At 45.0% G+C, this 14414-nt stretch overlaps 1 protein-coding gene across 4 annotated transcripts in view; it reads right to left on the minus strand.

The window, feature by feature from the left end:
- Positions 1 to 8428: 8428 nt before the first annotated feature.
- COL15A1 (collagen type XV alpha 1 chain) overlaps positions 8429 to 14414 on the minus strand; it is a 99270-nt gene continuing 93284 nt past the window's right edge. For all 4 annotated transcript variants that reach the window (XM_068551913.1, XM_068551912.1, XM_068551915.1 and 1 more), the window contains 3 exons: positions 11862 to 12047; positions 10526 to 10641; positions 8429 to 9515 (listed from right to left, as the gene is read on the minus strand). In XM_068551913.1, the coding sequence (XP_068408014.1) occupies positions 9302 to 9515; positions 10526 to 10641; positions 11862 to 12047 (516 nt within the window). In that variant the 3' untranslated portion in view covers positions 8429 to 9301. The remainder of the gene's footprint in view (positions 9516 to 10525; positions 10642 to 11861; positions 12048 to 14414) is intronic.

Below are 14414 nucleotides of genomic sequence, written 5' to 3' on the forward strand. Positions count from 1 at the left end.
TTACTGTGTCCTATTCTGTTCCTCAGCTTTCCCAACACTCATGTAACTAATTGTCTACATCAGATTCCCTCTGTTTCAAATACTGAGAGTGCTTTTCGTCTTTTGGATGGACCTTAACTCATATACTTCCCCAGAGTTCTATACTACAAAGGACTGTGCCCCAAATATAGCATGGCCAGGGATAGCATCTGTAGGAAGTCAAATAGTTCTATGTTTATACCTTAATCAAGACATCTCAATACACCAGTTGCTAACATCTCAACTCAAATGTCATCTCTTCAGAAAGTTATCTCAGCATCCCCCTCCCCAAATCACACCTCATTATTTTGTCTTCTTTTAGATATTTTCAGTACCCGATTTCATCTTATCTATTTATTTGTTTGCATGCTTATGATCTATTTCCCCTCCCACTGGAATATAAGATCTTCAAGGGCAATTACTCTTCTTCTATACCCCAATTTGCTCAATAAATAATTAATAATTTAATGACCAGCATCAGGACCTGGTGGAATGGAATGTACATCATCCAGAGACCCTCGATTTGCAGCAGCTAGATGTGATAGCTGAATGTCACTTTGGTTGTCAAATCTTAAGAAGGGAGTGAGTGCATTTTTATTGTATGTGAGTTAATTGTATTGTACATATGGGAGAGAGGGAGAGGGAGAGAGAGATGGAGAGAGAGAGAGAAACCCAAGAGGGGAATGTAATAGGCATCTTTCATTTTCATTTGCCAATTTACTTTTTCTTTTGTCTGTAGTATCATCCTTTCTTTGAGGAATTGCTCCTATCCCGGCCATAAAACTATCTAAGAATACAGAATTTGGGGAGATGAGATTTTTTTAAATAATCTTTTGCATTTCATTTGTGGTTAGAATATTCAGATTTTCTACGTATTTTTGCATCAGTTTTGATCATTACATTTTCATAGCACATCATTGATTATGATACACCCATAGATGGACTTATCCCCCTTCTCTGTCTCACTCTCCCCATTCCCTCTCTTCTGCTTCCTGGGATCCCCTGCATCAAGTCTTGTCTTAGGCTGTGCATCTGGGGACACCAAAACACTCATCATCACAGTCTGGGAAATGTTTGATGTGGACACAGAGTAGGATTAATGGTGGAACTTCTAAGTCAGCCTCCCTCCTGCTTGTGGGATGCCTTGAAGAAGATTGCAGTATGGATGAACACAAAATGCCATACTATTTAAGAGCTGTGACACTGGGGACACCCTAAATATGAGAATATTGTGAGAAGAAGCATCCTTGCCTGAGTTCTGAGAGAGCACCATGGCATGGATTGGCAGAGATCTGTATCGGTGGCAGTGGACGGGGGAGGTGGTCTAGGTGTCAAGACACCAGAACAGGGTGGTCATGTCAGAGCCCATCTCTTCAAGACCAGCATGACTTCAGCACAGTTCTCAGCATCATAAGCTCCCTGCTAACTGCCGGTGGAGCACGGACACCGGGGAAGTGAGTCTGGCACAAGGGACATCTCTGAGTTCCCCTCTCCCAGCAGGTACCCACAGGTAAAAAATGAGTAGACCTGATTCCTGGGAAAAATATAAGCAAACCTGGACTATTTGAAGGGTAGAATTATTGAAGAATATTTGGGGAAGAAAAGGACTTTGTGTTAATTTCCCACCTAGGAGATCAGGCTTATAATTTGGGTTTTAAAGGAAACATGAACCTATTTTATCATCACAAGTTGGTAAAGTCTGGAACATATTTTACAACCACACTATCAACAATTATTTAGTCCAACCTTTCCCCAAACTCACTCATTTGCCTACTGTCTTAACAATATACCGTTTGTACTGCTAGTTACCTAATATTTTTCTTTAAACCAACATATTTTTAAAAACTTAAATACCCACTTAAGCTTCATACTGAATAAAAACAAACATGAAATTATTGATTTGGTGCTCCCTATATATTTCTAACACATATGAAAATAAGTATATAACCATTAAAGGAAAAATCACCTCAATCTAGATGTGGTACACATATTACAAATTGGGAAACACTGATTAGACACAACTATAAATTACCCTGACTTTGTTTCTTATTAGATTTCTAGTGTATTACAATGCCCTCTACTTTGTGAGAGCCTAATTCTCTGTTCATTTATATTGGGTTATAATTGTTCCACTAAGTTTGTTTCTCACAAAGGGTACTTGGGTGTTATAATTTCGAGTCTTGACATTTCTGGAAGTCTCTCTCCTTTGTTCCCAGTTTGGCTGCAAAATTTTAATGTCATAATTCTTAATCCACAGGATTATTTACACATTGCTCCACTGTTTTCTAATTTTTAATATTGCAAACGAGAACTCCAACGCCAGTCTGAATTTCTTTCTGTAATGAAAGTTTATAGGATTTTTACACTATACTTGAAATTCAGAAATTTTACCAGATGTGCCCTTGGGTGAATTTTTTTGCAACACTTCTGCCCAGGACTAGTGATTCACTTTAATCCATAGCTAAAACTCTTTCAGCTCAGGAAATCTCATTATTTTGTTAATTGATATTTCACTTCTTATCCATTCTTCTCTCTTATGCTATGACTCCTCCTGCTATATGAACACTGGGACATCATATCTATCACTCTCTTATTTTAATTAATTAATTTATTTTTGGCTGCATTGGGTCTTTGTTGCTGCGCGCGGGCTTTCTCTAATTGCGGCGAGCGGGGGCTACTCTTCATTGTGGTGCGCGGGCTTCTCGTTGCAGTGGCTTCTCTTGTTGCAGAGCACAGGCTCTAGGCGCATGGGCTTCAGTAGCTGTGGCACGCAGGCTTCAGTAGTTGTGGCACGTGGGCTCTAGAGTGCAGGCTCAGCAGCTGTGGCGCACAGGCTTAGCTGCTCCACGGCATGTGGGATCTTCCTGGACCAGGGCTCGAACCTGTGTCCCCTGCATTGGCAGGCGGATTCTTAAGCACTGTGCCACCAGGGAAGCCCTCTCTCTTATTTTTTTATCTCATGAATTTATCTTTTTGTCTGTGTTCTGAGAGGATTGTATTAATTCTTATGAGTTTACTGATAATTCACTAAATCAGTTTTCAATAGTATATATGCTGCAGTCCTATTTTATTTGGGGGCTCATACAATCATGTATTCTATTTTCAAGTAGTGTTCCTTGTTCTCCTAGTATCCCATCTGATGCTTCTTTTACCCTCTGACATTTCACTGAAACACAAATTTGAATTTTTCAAGTTGGCTCTTGTTTTCTGTAATAATTCTTTTTGATAAAAGCCATTGGCTCTGATAGATCTGCTGGTTCCCTTTCTGAGACTGTTTAATCTCCTCAGATGACTGAAGAGATTTGTCAAATTAAATATATGTTGCTATTTATAAATATGAAAGCCTGTATTGAAAAGGATTGATAGCTCTTCTGAGTGCTGGCAGCAATCGCCGCAGGTCCCCATAAGCTTTCCCTCACAGGTCCCAGAGTATCTTTGCCTCCAGTCCTGGCTGGCATAGTGCTGTGGGCGCCAGCGTCTGGACAGACTCACAAGCAGGCCCTGCCTTTGTAAGATATCCAATCACACTAGGTTCACTTCTTCCAGAAATTCTCAACACTCCTGCCTGGCTGATGTTGTTCTTCCTTTATGACAGTGGTGTTTCAGAGATTTCTCCTCCTCTTATTTTTATTACTTTCATCATTTCATTGAGATTTGGGGAAGTTACTGTAAGCTCAAATTATTATCTTGAAATAAAACCTGCGTGGCTTCCCATTAGACTGAGCCTGATGTAACTGGCTCTGTGGCGCCGGCCCGAAGACCTCCAACTTCCGATGGCCAGCGTGTACATCGCTTTGCCTGAGAACTTTCTCTGGCAGCCCGAGCCCACTGCGGCTGAGCATGGCAGGTCAGAGGTACTGGAATGTAACGCCCCTCTGCCTTTCAGTGACTGGTGGATGTTGGTGTATAAACACCACAGTTCCTTGTTCCTTAGGTGGGAAACTCTGAGGTGCCTGTTCTACGCTGGATCCCAGAGTTCCTAAAAGGAGAGGATGATCTGGTCGCCCACAGTGGTGACTAGATGCCCCCTTTAAAGCCTGCCTTCCCTTCCTTATCTCACTTCCCCATTCCCCTACTGGTGTATCCCGGGATCACCTCCCACATAAACTACTGGCAAATGAATCCTCATCTAAGGAGGACCCCAAATCAAAACACTGACAATGTTTAAGTGTTTTTTAGAAAGTTTTCTCTCCTGGTGTAGAGAATGAACTGGAAGGGAGAAGCTGTGGGCCAGGAGATCAGCATGGAGATGTGAGATGCAGTCCTACAGAGGTAAGACAGGAGCCCGCTCTTTGTCTCAAAGGAGGACCAACACATGCAGCAAAGCAAGAGTGCCCCGAGATATTTTAAAAAACACTTTGACATTTGGAAGAACAGAAGTAGCCACCATGGAAATATCCAGACTTTGCTGAACTTCCTCATACCTACTTTACATCTCATTATTATTGTTGCTGTTATTACTAAGAAAGCACTCAGAAAATAATTGTTGAATGAGTGAGTAAGTAAATGACTCCTAGGCTACTGGTTGGCTGGTGGCACCATTCCCTGAGAGAAGGATCGGAGGAGAAGGAGCAAGTCTGGAGGGAGGGGTGGGGTAGGCAATCTCCTCTATGAACATATTAGATAACAGGGCATTCTGGGTCCTGCTTGGAACGCAGGGTGCTGGGCAGGCTTAGGCAGGGGAATAATCAGATTATTTCACTGTCATTGTGGCACATGCTCCTGTCAATCAGAAGGAATATAGCCCCAGTGCCAGAGCGGAATCATGGAGCCCCTACTGGGCCAGATGATAACATTTTAGTTGTAGGGTTATGGGGAGGATGAGCAGAGGGGCAGGGGAGCCAGGACACCCAGGGGCTTGGGACAGTGGATATTCACCAACAGGTACAGCTGCACTAGTGTGTACAGGTTGAGCCAGAGCTCTGGGCTTGAAGGCAGACAGAGAAACCAGGCAGATTGGAAGACGCCATCCAGCAAGACTAGAGAAAGGGCCCCCAGCTCATCTTGAGACATCTAGGGCAGGCCAAGGATAGTGAGCACTTACTCAGGATGCTTACTCAGGGTCACAACCCCACTCCCAGAGTTTCTAAAAACTTAACTCAGTGGAGAGTAATTTCCTTTACTACCTCTATTTTACAGATGAAGAAACTGAGCTGCAGGGAAGTGTTGAGTGTAGGGTATGATTTTCAGTAACTTGCAGGTGTCTACACGGCTAGTGGGTGGCAGAGCCCAAATTCAAACCCAGACAAAGGCCTGTCTACACTCGACTGCTCTGTAAGTTGGAGTACAAGATGGAAGGCAAAGGGGAAATCAGCCAGTGGTGATCAAAGAACTTTGAGGTTGCTCAGCGGTATCTTGGTGACTCATGAGCTCAAGGAACAACCAGAGAGGTACTCCCCCAGCACTGGGTTAGGCAGGGATTGCACACATACACTTGCCCCAACTGGTAAGGTCTTTGAGGAGTTGGAGGAAGAGGAGATACACATGGGATTTGAAACAATCCGTGGCAGGAGAATAGGCTTGGTGGATTTGAAAAGTGGGGACACCATTTCTCCAAGTTCAAACATGGTGCTGGGTACAAAAGCATTATTGAAGAAGTATCTCTCAATGGATGAATGAATAAACAAAAGACCTGCTTGATCTTTCTCAAACACAGAACTGATCCCCATCCCATATCTCAGCTTCTTAAAATCTTCCCAAGCTGCTCCACCAGTAGCAGGATGAAGTCCACATACCTTATCTTAGAATTCAGGGCCAGCATCTACCATCACATCCCCTACACTCAGCCCTTCCCTGCTGCTAGGTGCTGGGATCTCTCTCTCTCTCTTTGGTCTTTTTCTCAACCTCTTGAGCCCTATTTTATGGTCATTGCAAACCTCCTCACATTATGGGTGGAGGAATTATTTCTTTTGCATAACTCATCTTGGATGGAGCTGCCACTCAAAGTCATAGACACACAACACAAGTGGGACCAACCAGAATCCTTTTCAGGAATTAATATAATCCCAGAGGGGAGAGGGAGTCTTCTCTTTCCTCTGAGGCCACCCTCTGGGGTCTGGAGTAACGTTAAGCCTGGAGCTATGAACAACCCCTGGCACACGAAGGAATCTTGTTCTTGCTGAAGGGAAGGAAGACACATACAGAGAAAAGCAGAAGCAAGACAGACAGATACACACACACACACAGAGAAAAAGAGAAACAGACTAAGTGACAATGTTGCTTGAATCTCTTGGATTCCCTGTCCTTCTTCCTGGTTTCATGAGCTAATACATTCCTTTTTGTTGTAGGTTGTTTGTTTTTTGGCTTATGAATTTGCCTTGTGTTTCCCTCACTGATCGCTATTCAGCTGGACGGGACTGCTGCCACTCCCTGAGGTCCATGCGGTCTCCTACTTGCACTCCCTACAGGTTCAAGCAACATGGTCCAAGCCATCTAAATGCAGAGGGTACAGGAAATTTGAGACTGGCTCTTATGATTCATTCTCCTCGTTCCCTCGCTTCTTCTGAGGCACGACCACGCAGCCACGTTGACTTTGGCAGAGAGCTTGCCCTGGACTTCCCTCTTCATTCTGTGTCTCCCCCAACTCCCCTTCCTTCCCAGTTTCTAGGCTCCTTCGTGCCCTCCAGAGTCTGCCTCCCCCATGGAACCTGGCCCCTGATGTGGGTAGATATGGGACAGCCGCTTCTGTCTTTCTGCTTCTGGACAGGGGACCTTGGATGCTGCCGGCTCCAGACCTTGAGAGTCCACAGTATGGACTCAGCAAGTACCCCAAGACCTCTTGCACTGTAAGGACTACTGTGGCCTCTCTTCCCTCCCCTATTATGCCTGAGAGCGCTAGCCTGCTCCCCAGCCTTGAAGGACATTCAGGGATAAAGTGAAGGCTGGAGACCTTTCAATCATTGCATTTCACTTGTGTGACAAGATCTAGGTGTGAAATACACCAGGTGTTCAGAGGAGGAAGCATGACAAAAGGTAGGCAGGTTCAGAGCACTGGGGGATGTCACAGAGGAAGCAGAGTCTGCACTGGCTGTTGGCAAGAGGGCCAGGCTAGACCTAGAGTGGCTAAGGCTTTCCCAAGACGGGGCAGGGCCGGGACAGCAGCCTGGTAGAGGGGCCTATGTGGCTCACTTAAGTATTCACGAGGCCCTCAGGCTAGTGGCCTTTGGCAAATGACAGGAAAACTGATGTTCAGTGAAGGGCCTTGAATGCCAGGCCCAAGATTTTGACCGTCATTCTCAGAGTCTAACCAGGACTGGGGTTGATGCAAGGCCTCTTCTGGGAGGGCCGGTTGGTCATACCCTCCTTCGGTGCACAAAGAGGACGGAGAAGCCAGGGCATGAATGTCAACCGCCTTCCTGGGGTCAGCAAAAGGGGTCTCCCCTCCTTTTGGCTCCCCCAAACCCCGACACCACCTTGCGCCTTCTGTGGCCCAGGGCCGCAGCGGGCTCTGGCTAAAACGGAAGGTACCTTCTTTTCACGACCGCAGCACCTCCTGCCCCCCTCCCCCCTCAGTTCCTGTCCATGCCAGGCACCCCCCACCCCCCCAGCCACTGGGTGGGTGAGCGAGTCCTCAACAATCCCTTCTGGGGCTTTCCAACCTATAACTGTCTTCATCCCATGACTCAGATTTTCACTGCTCTTCCATTTAGGAAGCCCCTAAGTGGAGGTTCTGGGCTGTCTGCCTTTTTTTGGTCCTCCATTTCCTTCCTACCTCAAGGACTATTAGGGTGGATTCACTTTGCTGAGTTTCTGGGCCAGCCCAGCTGAATGGGAGGAAATATCCCAGCATGCCACTTGCCTGGTGATTCTGTTTCTCCTGCAGCATCAAGCCAAGAGCCAGAGTCACAGCCTGGGAGCTGGGAGGGAGCGAATAGGCAGCCTTGTGCAGTTGCTCCTTGAAACGATCCTGGGCACTGGAGTGAGATGGACCCTGGGCCTGAAACCAGCCCCACCACTCAGCAGCCTTGTGACCTGGAACAAGTGACTTCCTGAGCCTCAACTTTTTTTTTTTTTTTTTCATTTGTAAAGTAAAGATAAAACTACTTACCTTGCAGGGTTATGAGGAAAGATAAATAGGACTTATGTTAAGTCTGATATTTAGGAACTGAGAGCTGATATTACTTATTTTATCCCAACCTCCTTGAGAGAAAAAGGCAGATTTGCCCAAAGTCATGTGTTGAGACACAGTTGGTCCTGTTTGTCACACTGGGGCTCTTCTGCCCCCACTGAGTGGAAGACAACAGGCAGGAGCAGAGGAGCATGATGGGAAAATCTTCCTGTTCTCTGATCATCTCCCGAGGGGTAGCACAAGTGGCAGTGACAGGGTTAGCAAACCGCCCCCCAGGGCCGCTTCCACATCACTGGTGAAGAATAAAGGAACTGGGGGAAAAAAGTCAAACAGAAGAAAGCGCCTGGAAAAGATGTTTTTATGTTCACTTACATGGAAAAAAAAGAATCAAAGTGTACAGCATGAAGGTATATGTGTCTCAGAAAATTCATCCTCATGAACCTGTTTGTTGAATCGCAGTTATAATTCAAGCATTGCCAAATGGAAGTTATAAAATCAGGGTGGGGTGTGGGGAAAGGGCCACCACAGGAAAGGTAGTAATTATGTGCTATTTCTTCTCTAGTTTCAGATCATTGGGAGTTTAAACTTTTCCAGCAAGTCATTTATATAAACAGATGCCACACTAAAATATGTTGTGTCGAAATATAAAACTCCTAAAGCAAGATGGCGATAATATTTTAGGAAAAAACATTAAAGTCTGGTAATATCAGAAAATACAAATAGGATCATTTTGAGCAGTTCTGTTTCTCTGTATGAACAGCAGTTGCAAACAATGGATGTATATTAAAGAACAAAACATTTGGTCTGCACATAACTTAGAAAGGGGTACATTTCTAAACACTGACTTTGTAAGAAAACATGAAGGACATCTTACACTCAACAACGGTTAAAAGAAGGAAATCACTTTCTGAAGGATGCAGTGGGCAGAGTGCCAAGGCCTTTGTTTTCAACTTGCTCTTAACCGTGTTGGGATGTGTTTACACTGCATGGGTTTCCTGCAGAATCTAGCACCAATAGATGGATCAGATTTTATCTTTGATCTGAGTCCTTTATGTCTTCAGTTTTGAGTGTATTGAGGTATGTTTTCTTTGGTTGCTGTTGTGATGAATGTGTAATAAAAAACTAATATTTACAACATTTAAACATTTTAGATTTCAGTGTCAACTCTTCACGTAAAAAAAAATTGGAACACTCTTAAGAATCATGGGAAGGTCATTACTTCCTCACATCTGTCATGAAACTGTTTTCGATACACAGAACAATTAGCCTATTAGCACAGCTGTATGCTTTCTGGTCCAGAATCTTCCCCGTGCTCAGCGGGGAGGCCAAGCCCATGACTGCCATGTCGGCGGTTCGCCACGCTTCACAGTACTGATCCACAAGACGGACTCCGTGGGTGCTGGAGCCATGCCAAACGACCTTTTGGGGCCTGAAAGGGAATTTTGTTGTGTTACTTTTTGAAATGACCCTTCTTTGTGGCATATCTTGGTGAGCAAATTGGCATAAGTCTAGTGAGTCAAGTCAAACTCCTGAACCCTCCAGGGTCTGACTGCACATCACCTCTCTGTCTTTATCACTGTTTCCAACTTTCTGAACACACTGCATTCCAACCATATCCAGCTTGTACTTGCTCTGAAATCATACTCTCTGCTTTCGTGAATCTGAACCTTTGCTCATGAAACCCCTTAGTCTGGAATGGCCTCGCTTTCATTTTCAGTGATTCCTTCTCATCTTTCCCAAGTCCATTAAACGCCCCCTCTTACAGGAAGGCTTCCTGATTCTTACCATCAAGGAATAATGATTCTTTCCTCTGTGCTCCTACCATCTTATCTGTTTCTCCATTTTCCAATGACAATATTACGTCTAGAATTGTAGCTAGTCTGTGTCTATCTTCCCACAGACTATGAGCTTTGAAAGGAGAGGGGCTGTGTAGGTTTATTACTGTGCCTTCCAGGCCTGGCATTAGGCCTGGCATAGAGTAGACACTGAGGAAAAGTTTACTGAGTTGTTCTATTCTTAAAAGCATACATAATTTTCAAAGAATTAGAGTGCAACTCACAGTATAGGGTTAAAGAATCACCAAGAATAGCATTACTTACCACTTATTAAGTGCCTACTGTATGCTAGATGTTCTCACACTTACCTTTTTATTCTCACAACAGTCTTATCCGTATGGATATGATTATCCTGCCCATTTGACAGGTGAGGCAACTGAGGCTCAAAGAGTGGAAGTGCCTTGCTCAAGGTCCCATATTAAGTTACTGGACCCAGGTCTCCTGGTTCCATGGCCAGGCTCTCTCCGTGGCCCCTGGCTGCCTCACTGAGGCTTTATGTTGGCAGCACCCCAGAGGAGCAGCTGATAAGGGCATCCCATTGTTAGACTGTCTCCTAAAACTGTCTATTATATGATATACTTCAAGGGCTTCAACCTCTACTTACCAAGAAGGATCTGTCATTACGTCTCGGCCATCAAAGGAATATATTGGAATATGTGTATTGAACTGACCTCCATGGCCAGAAAAAATTGAGTCCCAATTATTAAAAAGTACTTGGCCCTATGGAGACAAAATGCCATGTTAGAATCATTATACAAACAGCCTGCAAGTATTTATCCATTCTTCAAGGCCCAGAAGTCCCTAACGCCAATCCCAGATCCTAGACAGAGTGAGAACTCAGGAAATACTTGTGGTTTGATTTTATAATCTTTCCTTGAACCCTTTTGGCTTTACGGTCTTATTTCTTGAGGTAATTTCTTTTACTATATGTGTATAAAGTCTCCTCCCTATCAAAAGTGTGTTTTAGGTCTTTATCATTGCTATTTTAAACGTATACAAAGCTCAGCTTCAAATTTGTGCCAAGCCTTGTGCCAGCCTACAAGTGGATCATGTGGAGATGAATTTCTTACTCCTTTTCCTTCGGTGATTTGTATTCCAAGAATACAATCTGAGTGGGTGAATGTGGTAGAACAGAACCTTGGAAGACGGGATGGGAAGTGCTGGGTGTGGGGTCAGGATGGACTTGCCAGCCTCAAGGTTCCAAACTGGAGTACTGGGGTCACAGGGACCAAAGGGTCTCGAAGCACCTTTGAGGTCTGGTTAGGGGTCAGGACCCAGGATGTGTGTGAGCAGCAACAGAGCTGCCCCTCTGTAGCCTTAAAGGAGTAGGCTATTTCCATGGTATAACTGAGGGATGATGCGAGGCCCTGCCTTGCCAGTGAATGGGGGCAGAGAAATATCTGAGGGTACCAAACCAGGGTGCAGGACAGAGTGGCTCTGCTTTGGGACCAGTGCTCACCAGCTGTTCTCTGGTGCCACTCAGCCAGTGCTCTACAGAAGGCATCCTCAGGTGGAACCAAGAGGGGGTTCAAGGAAACTAATTCCAGTTTGTAGTGACTTTGAGTAAACTGCTTTCTCCCTGTGAGCCTCAGTTTCCTCATCTGACAAACTGAGAAAAGAATAACTCCCGTTTTTATTGGGAGTATCTATTAAGATAATGGCTATGAAGTGCATTGTAAACAAACACAAAAGCTATATAAATGAAAGAGGTCATTACTATCCCTCCTGTCTGCTCCAAGGGTCATAAACCCTCCAAACAGGAAGGGCCATTGTAAATATAAGGCAACTGAGGTCCAGAGAGGGAAAGTAACCACCCAAAGTCACGCAGCTAATCAGGGCCTTGAAACGGCATACTTCTGATGATGTCAGGAGTGGCAACTGCCTCTAGTCCCCGGAGACCAGTCCATCCAGGAGGCAATGGGAATGATATTTATTTTTACCTTAAGGTTCACTATTGGAAGGCTATATCTCTCTTCTTTCCTCACAACTGTAGAGAGATCTTGCAAGTGGGAGGATAAGAATGCTTCGTAGGTGGACAACAGTCCTGCTGCCCTGGCCTGCTGGAAGCACTGAAAATCAGCTCGAATGTCCCCAGAAAATGGCGTGTTCAGAGCGACCAAGTGTAGCTGAAAAAAGTGAGAGAAAAGACAGTGCAGTTGAAGAATTCAAGCAAACTCCAACCCCCATAGCCATCACATGTTCCTAATAAGATCCCACACTTGCTGCAATGGAAGGCACGCTAGAGGTCACCTTACTCAACCTCTACCTGACATTGGAATTCTAGCCCTTGCTGGACCATCTCCAGGGAGGGAGAGCTCAGGTCTCCCAAAGCAGCCTGTGTCAGCAATCTGAACAGCTCTAAATAGTAGAAATTTCTTCCATATATGAGAAAAACAAAACAAAATAAAGCACTTCAGAGATCTGAATCCAGCCTGCAGGCAGGCCATCTGTGGGTCTGCCCCTCACTGAGTTTCTAGGAGGTTTTTAAGCTGGCTTTGGTCCTAGATCTCAGAGCTACATCAAGCTATCTGCCTCCTGCCCTTTCTTCTGCCTCCTGCCCTTTCTTCTTCCTCCTGAGTAGGCCTGGGGCTGATCATGAGGGACCAGAGGGAAAAGGCATTGAAACGAGAAGGTCATGACATTTATTACTAAGACTTCTGGAATAGACCCTTTTGGAAACTAGGGGTCATACAGGTCATACATACTGACCTGCCACCTTGGTAAGTAGCCCAAATAAAAGCCATTCCATAATCTGCTTTCTCCCACTCTTTCTCTCCCCAAACCCAGCCTTCTTTTGCGGCCCTCTCTCCCAGCCCTTTCTGCTGTACCCTCTGAATTATACTCCATAATCAAGGAGTAGTAATCTCCCTCCTCAATCTCATGTCAGGAATAACTTTTATCTCATTAGCATAGAGCTGGTGCAGGACCCGGGCCCAAGTCGCCAGAAAAGGAAAATATTGTTAAATATCTTAAACCCATCTTCCTCCCTCTTATGTGTCTGAAGACCGTGGCACCCTAAGGAAGAGGCCTTATGGTCTCATCACCTTTCTGCTGCTGTATTTCTTGGGGCTACACCCAGGGGTGGTCGCAAGAGGCCCTGATGGACTGCGCTTCCCTGATACCAGGGGACACCTAGGAAAGGGGCAGCGGTGAGTGCAGGTCTCCCTGCCACACCTCCAACCCCACCACCTCCACCTCTCCTTATTTAAGGAGATGCACAGAGAAATGTCTGCAACGATGGCTGCTTCTGAATGGTGAGATTGGGGGCTTTTATGTTCTCATGTTTCTATACCTTTAACCGCTGGAACATTTCTAGCATGAATAGATATAATTTTTATGAAGACAGTGACATTTCCACAATCAAACGTTAAAATGGCTTTTTGAAGATGGTTGTAGTTGTGTAAAATTATAAGTGATTTACTATTTTCTTTCCCATTCTCTTTTTTTTTTTTTTGGCTACGTTGGGTCTTCGTTGCTGCACGCGGGCTTTCTCTAGTTGCGGCGAGCGGGGGCTGCTTTTCATTGCGGTGTGTGGGCTTCTCGTTGTGGTGGCTTCTCTTGTTGTGGAGCGTGGGCTCTAGGTGCATAGGCTTCAGTAGTTGCAGCACATGGGCTCCGTAGTTGCAGCACGTGGGCTTAGCTGCTCTGCGACACGTGGGATCTTCCTGGACCAGGGATCCAACCCGGGTCCCCTGCATTAGGTGGATTCTTAACCACTGCACCACCAGGAAAGTCCCCTTTCCCATTCTTTTTATTCATTGTCCAAATTTTCTACAATTAGTATGTATTACCTTAGAATTTATAAAAAATTTTGTAGCTACTGCCCTAATGTCTCCCCTCATAACTAAGCTTTTTGAAGGGTTACCTATACTTGCTTCTCTATTTCCTCACCTCCCATCTACTCTGCAACCAACTAGAATCTTGCTGGCGTCCCTCCATGCTACAGAAATGCTTTTCTCTAGTTTCTCAATTTGAACAACACCTTTTAGTTCTTTCAATGGGCCTCTTGGCAGCATTTGACACTGTTGGCTTCTATCTTGTTTGGCATTCTTTCTTCCTCTCTGGCGATGGCTTCTCAGTTTCCTTCTCATATGTCTTCCATCAGTTCCTTTTTGTTTTTGCTCGTCACAATCCAATCTCTTCTCACCATATAGATTCTCTTTTGGGAATCCTACCATCACCAAGACAATTTCCATAGCTCTGCTGAAAACTCCCAGGTCTGTATCTCCAGACCAGACCCACTGCAGGGTTGCAGACCTTCTGATCCTGCTTCCTCCTGCTGGTCTCCACTCAGATATCCTACAGGTACCGCAGACTCACCATGCCCTACGTTAGTTCCTGCTCGGTGAATGGCAGCACTAAAGGAAACGTGTTTCTGGTGTCCGCCAAGTCCATGCCTTCTTCTTTGAAAGTGTCCCCACAATACTTGCTAAAAAGAGTGGCCTCAGGCCATTCAATTTCATTCTCTTGGCTGCTCTTTTTTTTTGTTTTTA

The sequence above is a fragment of the Eschrichtius robustus genome, chromosome 10 (assembly GCF_028021215.1).
Source record: "Eschrichtius robustus isolate mEscRob2 chromosome 10, mEscRob2.pri, whole genome shotgun sequence".
In the NCBI taxonomy this organism is placed as follows: domain Eukaryota; kingdom Metazoa; phylum Chordata; class Mammalia; order Artiodactyla; family Eschrichtiidae; genus Eschrichtius; species Eschrichtius robustus.